At 42.2% G+C, this 9,430-nt stretch overlaps 1 protein-coding gene across 1 annotated transcript; it reads left to right on the top strand.

Annotated features, from left to right (window-relative positions):
* The first annotated feature begins 511 nt into the window (after window positions 1–511).
* LOC139423626 (uncharacterized) lies at window positions 512–9,109 on the top strand. Its single transcript, XM_071175211.1, has 2 exons — window positions 512–586; window positions 8,449–9,109. Exon 2 carries the CDS (start codon window positions 8,456–8,458, stop codon window positions 9,107–9,109), a length of 654 nt encoding a protein of 217 aa, XP_071031312.1. The 5' UTR covers window positions 512–586; window positions 8,449–8,455.
* The last annotated feature ends 321 nt before the right edge of the window (window positions 9,110–9,430 follow it).

The raw sequence follows: 9,430 nt of genomic DNA on the forward strand, positions 1-9,430 counted from the left end.
GATTGGTGACCAGTCTAGTAACTCCTTTATCACCTCTAACAGGTCTGATTGGTGACCAGTCTAGTAACTCCTTTACCACCTCTAACAGGTCTGATTGGTGACCAGTCTAGTAACTCCTTTATCACCTCTAACAGGTCTGATTTGTGACCAGTCTAGTAACTCCTTTACTACCTCTAACAGGTCTGATTGGTGACCAGTCTAGTGACTCCTTTACCACCTCTAACAGGTCTGATTGGTGACCAGTCTAGTAACTCCTTTATCACCTCTAACAGGTCTGATTGGTGACCAGTCTAGTGACTCCTTTACCACCTCTAACAGGTCTGATTGGTGACCAGTCTAGTAACTCCTTTATCACCTCTAACAGGTCTGATTGGTGACCAGTCTAGTAACTCCTTTATCACCAGGTGCTAAAGGAGGAACTAAAGTAACATGCAAAACAGGCTAGAAAAAAAGAGGGGTTTATAACAGAACCTGAATTACTGGTTGTTACTGATGGACACTAGATCATCAAATCAACTTCTCACACGGATCTACAGGGACATCGAGCACCAGAAAAATAGAGATATCACTTCATTAATAACACCAGGTACAGTAAAAACATTTATGATGCTTTTTGGTGATCTAGTCTGTCTTTACTAAACAAGTTAGATCTTGTCTGTCTTTACTAAACAAGTTAGATCTTGTCTGTCTTTACTAAACAAGTTAGATCTAGTCTGTCTTTACTAAACAAGTTAGATCTTGTCTGTCTTTACTAAACAAGTTAGATCTAGTCTGTCTTTACTAAACAAGTTAGATCTAGTCTGTCTTTACTAAACAAGTTAGATCTAGTCTGTCTTTACTAAACAAGTTAGATCTAGTCTGTCTTTACTAAACAAGTTAGATCTAGTCTGTCTTTACTAAACAAGTTAGATCTAGTCTGTCCTTACTAAACAAGTTAGATCTAGTCTGTCCTTACTAAACAAGTTAGATCTAGTCTGTCTTTACTAAACAAGTTAGATCTAGTCTGTCTTTACTAAACAAGTCTGTCCCCCCTCCATCTACACCTGCATTGCTTGCTGTTTGGGGTTTTAGGCTGGGTTTCTGTACAGCACTTTGAGATATCAGCTGATGTACGAAGGGCTATATAAATACATTTGATTTGATTGAAGTGGATTTAACAGGTGACATCAATAAGGGATCATATCTTTCACCTGGATTCACCTGGTCAGTCTATGTCATGGAAAGAGCAGTTCTTCCTAATGTTTTATTTACTCAGTGAATATTTATATACTATTTTATATGAAGTTTTTCCAGAATAATAAAGCAGTACTATCAAAATGTATTAACTTTTAATAAGTTGACGTTACCTGAAACCTGACAGATTGTGGCTGAAAATATATACATTATCAACACATTTTTTCTGCATTAAAACATGGTACGGTAAGAGAGACAGATTTTCCCTGCTGTTTATGACGTTCACTTATAACTTTAACAGGTATACTGTTTGGTAACTATTTAAACCTTGCATTCATTGTCATGTAGTTAAATATTTTATTTCCCTTTAAGTTTCATGTTCCTGGATCCTTCAGGAGATTATATTTCAAACTAACACTTGACTCATCCAGGTGTGGTCCCAAATGACACCCTACCAAATTCTTCTAAGTGAAAATGTGCTCAAACCTGCCGGGCTGTTCATGTTGATGACGTTTCATGATAATCGTCAAGAGGGCTCACGTTACTAGGTTACCACAGTTATTTTAGGCCAACGATAACAACTGTCCTATTGTCACTAGTAGAAAGAGGAGGAAGGGAAGCGCTACTGAGGTACACAATAGTACATTCTGGTAGACAGAAGGTGCTCTTTGGTAAAAGGGGTGAATTGGTCATCAAAAAGAAAGGAGGACCAAGGCTCAGACTCTTTTCTCTGTATATATCAATGATGTTGCTCTTGCTGCGGGCGATTCCTTGATCCACCTCTACGCAGACGACACCATTCTACAGTGCCTTGCGAAAGTATTCGGCCCCCTTGAACTTTGCGACCTTTTGCCACATTTCAGGCTTCAAACATAAAGATATAAAACTGTATTTTTTTGTGAAGAATCAACAACAAGTGGGACACAATCATGAAGTGGAACGACATTTATTGGATATTTCAAACTTTTTTAACAAATCAAAAACTGAAAAATTGGGCGTGCAAAATTATTCAGCCCCCTTAAGTTAATACTTTGTAGCGCCACCTTTTGCTGCGATGACAGCCGCTTGGGGTATGTCTCTATCAGTTTTGCACATCGAGAGACTGACATTTTTTCCCATTCCTCCTTGCAAAACAGCTTGAGCTCAGTGAGGTTGGATGGAGAGCATTTGTGAACAGCAGTTTTCAGTTCTTTCCACAGATTCTCGATTGGATTCAGGTCTGGACTTTGACTTGGCCATTCTAACACCTGGATATGTTTATTTTTGAACCATTCCATTGTAGATTTTGCTTTATGTTTTGGATCATTGTCTTGTTGGAAGACAAATCTCCGTCCCAGTCTCAGGTCTTTTGCAGACTCCATCAGGTTTTCTTCCAGAATGGTCCTGTATTTGGCTCCATCCATCTTCCCATCAATTTTAACCATCTTCCCTGTCCCTGCTGAAGAAAAGCAGGCCCAAACCATGATGCTGCCACCACCATGTTTGACAGTGGGGATGGTGTGTTCAGCTGTGTTGCTTTTACGCCAAACATAACGTTTTGCATTGTTGCCAAAAAGTTCAATTTTGGTTTCATCTGACCAGAGCACCTTCTTCCACATGTTTGGTGTGTCTCCCAGGTGGCCTGTGGCAAACTTTAAACGACACTTTTTATGGATATCTTTAAGAAATGGCTTTCTTCTTGCCACTCTTCCATAAAGGCCAGATTTGTGCAATATACGACTGATTGTTGTCCTATGGACAGAGTCTCCCACCTCAGCTGTAGATCTCTGCAGTTCATCCAGAGTGATCATGGGCCTCTTGGCTGCATCTCTGATCAGTCTTCTCCTTGTATGAGCTGAAAGTTTAGAGGGACGGCCAGGTCTTGGTAGATTTGCAGTGGTCTGATACTCCTTCCATTTCAATATTATCGCTTGCACAGTGCTCCTTGGGATGTTTGAAGCTTGGGAAATCTTTTGTATCCAAATCCGGCTTTAAACTTCTTCACAACAGTATCTCGGACCTGCCTGGTGTGTTCCTTGTTCTTCATGAAGCTCTCTGCGCTTTTAACGGACCTCTTAGACTATCACAGTGCAGGTGCATTTATACGGAGACTTGATTACACACAGGTGGATTGTATTTATCATCATTAGTCATTTAGGTCAACATTGGATCATTCAGAGATCCTCACTGAACTTCTGGAGAGAGTTTGCTGCACTGAAAGCAAAGGGGCTGAATAATTTTGCACGCCCAATTTTTCATTTTTCACGCCCACAGTTTTATATCTTTATGTTTGAAGCCTGAAATGTGGCAAAAGGTTGCAAAGTTCAAGGGGGCCGAATACTTTCGCAAGGCACTGTATATACTTCCGGCCCGTCCTTGGACACTGTGCTATCTAACCTCCAAACGAGCTTCAATGCCATACAACACTCCTTCCGTGGCCTCCAACTGCTCTTAAACGCTAGTAAAACCAAATGCATGCTTTTCAACCGTTCGCTGCCTGCACCCGCACGCCTAACCAGCATCACCACCCTGGATGGTTCCGACCTTGAATATGTGGATATCTATGAGTACCTAGGTGTCTGGCTAGACTGTAAACTCTCCTTCCAGACTCATATCAAACATCTCCAATCGAAAATCAAATCAAGAGTCGGCTTTCTAATCCGCAACAAAGCCTCCTTCACTCACGCCGCCAAACTTACCCTAGTAAAACTGACTATCCTACCGATCCTCGACTTCGGCGATGTCATCTACAAAATAGCTTCCAATACTCTACTCAGCAAACTGGATGCAGTTTATCACAGTGCCATCTGTTTTGTCACTAAAGCACCTTATACCACCCACCACTGCGACTTGTATGCTCTAGTCGGCTGGCCCCCGCTACATATTCGTCGCCAGACCCACTGGCTCCAGGTCATCTACAAGTCCATGCTAGATAAAGCTCCGCCTTATCTCAGTTCACTGGTCACGATGGCAACACCCATCCGTAGCACGCGCTCCAGCAGGTGTAGCTCACTGATCATCCCTAAAGCCAACACCTCATTTGGCCGCCTTTCGTTCCAGTTCTCTGCTGCCTGTGACTGGAACGAATTGCAAAAATCGCTGAAGTTGGAGACTTTTATCTCCCTCACCAACTTCAAACATCTGCTATCTGAGCAGCTAACCGATCGCTGCAGCTGTACATAGTCTATCGGTAAATTGCCCACCCATTTTTACCTACCTCATCCCCATACTGTTTTTTTTTATTTACTTTTCTGCTCTTTTGCACACCAATATCTCTACCTGTACATAACCATCTGATCATTTATCACTCCAGTGTTAATCTGCAAAATTGTAATCATTCGCCTACCTCCTCATGCCTTTTGCACACAATGTATATAGACTCTCTTTTTTTTCTACTGTGTTATTGACTTGTTAATTGTTTACTCCATGTGTAACTCTGTGTTGTCTGTTCACACTGCTATGCTTTATCTTGGCCAGGTCGCAGTTGTAAATGAGAACTTGTTCTCAACTAGCCTACCTGGTTAAATAAAGGTGTTCTCAACTAGCCTACCTGGTTAAATAAAGGTGTTCTCAACTAGTCTACCTGGTTAAATAAAGGTGTTCTCAACTAGCCTACCTGGTTAAATAAAGGTGTTCTCAACTGGCCTACCTGGTTAAATAAAGGTGTTCTCAACTAGCCTACCTGGTTAAATAAAGGTGTTCTCAACTAGCCTACCTGGTTAAATAAAGGTGTTCTCAACCAGCCTACCTGGTTAAATAAAGGTGTTCTCAACTAGCCTACCTGGTTAAATAAAGGTGTTCTCAACCAGCCTACCTGGTTAAATAAAGGTGTTCTCAACTAGCCTACCTGGTTAAATAAAGGTGTTCTCAACTAGCGTACCTGGTTAAATAAAGGTGTTCTCAACTGGCCTACCTGGTTAAATAAAGGTGTTCTCAACTAGCCTACCTGGTTAAATAAAGGTGTTCTCAACTGGCCTACCTGGTTAAATAAAGGTGTTCTCAACTGGCCTACCTGGTTAAATAAAGGTGTTCTCAACTAGCGTACCTGGTTAAATAAAGGTGAAATAAAAAAAATAAAAAGGCACTCTTCATTCAATTAATTCAAATGCCTTTATTTGTAGGTTCAATAGAAACAAAGTTTTAAAAATCCGACGTGTTTCGGCTGCATGGCCTTCGTCAGGGATTTGCTTTCGTCAGATTTTTAAAACTTTGTTTCTATTGAACATGCCCTACAAATAAAGGCATTTTAATTAATGATATGAAGAGTGCCTTGGTCCTCCTTTCTTTTTGATGTTCCATTGTCACGTTCCACAGCAAGAAAACCAAATATGTCACTGAAACAGAAGGGGGAACTAACAAAGAGTCACTGACAGCAACCAAAACGACAAGGCTGGGGTTTTAGGAGGGGTTCTGAAAGACACTCATGGTGTCCACTGAACGTTGACTAGCAACAACAACTGGAGCCTAATAGACACCCACCATGAGACCCACTAAATTCACCAAGAACAGGCAAACAAAATGAAAACACACACCAAACTTAAAGACATGAAGTAAACCACAATTAAAGGAGTTAACCCTCCACATCTACCAAGACAACTAGAGGAGTTAACCCTTCACATCTATCAAGACACCTAGAGGAGTTAACCCTCCACATCTATCAAGACAACTAGAGGAGTTAACCCTCCACATCTACCAAGACAACTAGAGGAGTTAACCCTTCACATCTACCAAGACACCTAGAGGAGTTAACCCTCCACATCTACCAAGACAACTAGAGGAGTTAACCCTCCACATCTACCAAGACAACTAGAGGAGTTAACCCTCCACATCTATCAAGACAACTAGAGGAGTTAACCCTCCACATCTATCAAGACAACTAGAGGAGTTAACCCTCCACATCTACCAAGACAATTAGAGTAGTTAACCCTCCACATATACCAAGACACCTAAAGGAGTTAACCCTCCACACCTACCAAGACAACTGGAGGAGTTAACCCTCCACATCTATCAAGACAACTAAAGGAGTTAACCCTCCACATCTACCAAGACAACTAGAGGAGTTAACCCTCCACATCTACCAAGACAACTAAAGGAGTTAACCCTCCACATCTATCAAGACAACTAAAGGTGTTAATCCTCTACATCTATCAAGACAACTAAAGGAGTTAACCCTCCACATCTACCAAGACAACTAGAGGAGTTAACCCTCCACATCTATCAGACAACTAGAGGAGTTAACCCTCCACATCTACGAAGACAACTAGAGGAGTTAACCCTCCACATCTACCAAGACAACTAAAGGTGTTAACCCTCCACATCTATCAAGACAACTAGAGGAGTTAACCCTCCACATCTACCAAGACAACTAAAGGTGTTAACCCTCCACATCTATCAAGACAACTAGAGGAGTTAACCCTCCACATCTACCAAGACAACTAGAGGAGTTAACCCTCCACATCTACCAAGACAACTAGAGGAGTTAACCCTCCACATCTATCAGACAACTAGAGGAGTTAACCCTCCACATCTACCAAGACAACTAGAGGAGTTAACCCTCCACATCTACCAAGACAACTAAAGGTGTTAACCCTCCACATCTATCAAGACAACTAGAGGAGTTAACCCTCCACATCTATCAAGACAACTAAAGGAGTTAACCCTCCACATCTATCAAGACTACTGAAGCACTTGGCCAGTCACTCATAAATAGCACCTGGGCCAGACGCTCTTAATTATCACGTGGGCCAGCCACTCTTAAATATCACCTGGGCCAGCCGCTCTTAAATATCACCTGGGACCGCCGCTCTTAAACATCACCTGGGCCAGCCGCTCTTAAATTTCACCTGGGCCAGCCGCTCTTAAATATCACCTGGGCCAGCCGCTCTTAAATATCACCTGGGCCAGCCGCTCTTAAATATCACCTGGGCCAGCCGCTCTTAAATTTCACCTGGGCCAGCCGCTCTTAAATTTCACCTGGGCCAGCACAGGTGTAACACATACTGACTAAGGAGGTGACACCAATTGGTTGTCCCTACGTTCTAACATCCAACCTCGAAATATAAAAATACATTTAAACAGCCTGTAACACTTTTGCCAGTGTAGTGATGTAGGGAACAGCCAGGTTAGTGCACTCCAACGCCATAAAGGTCCAGACCTCTTAACAGAGGCTTATACTGTATATGGAAGGTAACATACTACCCATCCCGGATCCGGGAGCGTAAATCATCGCCTGAAACTAATTAGCATAACGCAGCGGACATAAATACCCCTAGAAAATCTTCCTATTTATGAAAATCACAAATGAAATATATTGAGACACAGCTTAGCCTTCTGTTAATCACACTTTCATCTCAGATTTTCAAAATATGCTTTACAGCCAACGCTAGACAAGCATTTGTGTAAGTTTATAATAGCCTAGCATAGCATTATGCCCTGCTAGCAGCAGGCAACATTTTCACGAAAATAAGAAAAGCAAACAAATTAAATTATTTACCTTTGAAGAACTTCGGATGTTTTCACTCACGAGACTCCCAGTTAGATAGCAAATGTTCCTTTTTTCCCAAAATATTATTTTTGTAGGCGAAATAGCTCCGTTTGTACTTCACGTTTGGCTGAGAAATCGACCGGAAAATGCGGTCACTACAACTCCGAACTTTTTTCCAAATTAGCTCCATAATATCGACAGAAACATGGCAAACGTTGTTTAGAATAAATCCTCAAGGTGTTTTTCACATATCTATTGGATAATATATCCACCAGGACAATTGGTTATTAGAAGCGATTGGAATAATGGCTACCTCTGTACTTTATGCGAGATTTTCTGCGGGAGCCATCATGTGACCACTTGCTAAATGTGGTCCCTTACGGCTATTCTTCAACAGAAATGCGTAAAAAGACATCACAATGCTGTATTGGGGAATACGTAGAAAACGTAAGCTCATTCCTAGCCCATTCACAGGAGTCATTGGCATGCAGCACTTTCAAAATATGGGGCACTTCCTGATTGGATTTTTATCTGGGTTTCGCCTGTAACATCAGTTCTGTTGCACTCACAGACAATATCTTTGCAGTTTTGGAAACGTCAGAGTGTTTTCTTTCCAAAGCTGTCAATTATATGCATAGTCGAGCATCTTGTCGTGACAAAATATCCCGTTTAAAACGGGAACGTTTTTTATCCAAAAATGAAATACCGCCCCCAGAGTTTCAAGAGGTTTTAAGTCTATCACTATGAACTGTATTGTTTAATTATGTCTGTTTCTCCCCCCCCCCCTCTCTCTCTCCCCCCCCCTCCCCCAGGGATACCATGGTCAGAACATTGAACAATATGAAGGAGCTGAGAGGTTCTAGTTTTGGTCGTCCCTGGCCGAGGCACGGACTCAAGCTCCTTTTCTGGTTTGCCAACGATTACATCGTCTTCAACGATGACAACCAGATGGTTGCAGATCCCGACCCCAAAGAGGGAGACTTTGGTTTCCATCACTTCCAGAACAGGCGTGAGTGTGAAAACAATGTCTGCAAGAGGCTGCTTCCTTATGATGGCTACCCATTCTATGAGGTGGGCAACCTCCACCTCCAAACATCTAAATCATTGCCTAAATATGTCAGGAAGTACAACACTGGTAACATAGATACCAGCAACATGGACCGTCTCATCATCAGTATGCGTCCAGACATGACAGTGGATAAGGTCTATGTGACCCAGCACGAGGACCTGAGGAGCTTCGACCCGGTCAACACCTATTGCATCAGCAGGGGGTTGCTCATGATCATATGTGGCCATTCAATGAGTAACTTCCTGGAACAGGCGGGCTATTCCACCCATGAGCAAAATGTAATTATGTATCAGGGCATCGCCCCCAGGGAGTCTGGGGATACTAGGATTGATATGGAAGGTGGATCCAGAGCTCCACCCAGAGCTGCACCAGGCTTCTGGGAAAGCCACTGTACCATACTGTAACCAGGCTTCTGGGAAAGCTACTGTACCATACTGTAGATCAGTGTCCTTTAGTCCTGGTCCTGGGGATCCTGAAGGGGGGAACTTTTTAGTTTATTGCCCCAGCACATTGCTGTTCATTATGGTATGTTCATTTTCACTAATACATTTAGTCATTTATCAGACACTCTTATCCAGAGTGACTTCAGTGCATTAAACTAAAGGCAGATAAACAACAACTTCCTGTATCACAGTCATAGCAAGTCAACTGTTTCTGTTACCATTACTGAGAGGGTTGTTGATGTTGGTGTCTGCTACTGGTTAATGTACTTCTGTATTTTAAAA

Source organism: Oncorhynchus clarkii, chromosome 13, assembly GCF_045791955.1.
Source record: "Oncorhynchus clarkii lewisi isolate Uvic-CL-2024 chromosome 13, UVic_Ocla_1.0, whole genome shotgun sequence".
Classification (NCBI taxonomy): domain Eukaryota; kingdom Metazoa; phylum Chordata; class Actinopteri; order Salmoniformes; family Salmonidae; genus Oncorhynchus; species Oncorhynchus clarkii.

Coding starts and splice junctions, on each gene's coding strand:
- LOC139423626 (XM_071175211.1), top strand. CDS start 8,456: ATGGTCAGAACATTGAACAATATGAAGGAGCTGAGAGGTTCTAGTTTT.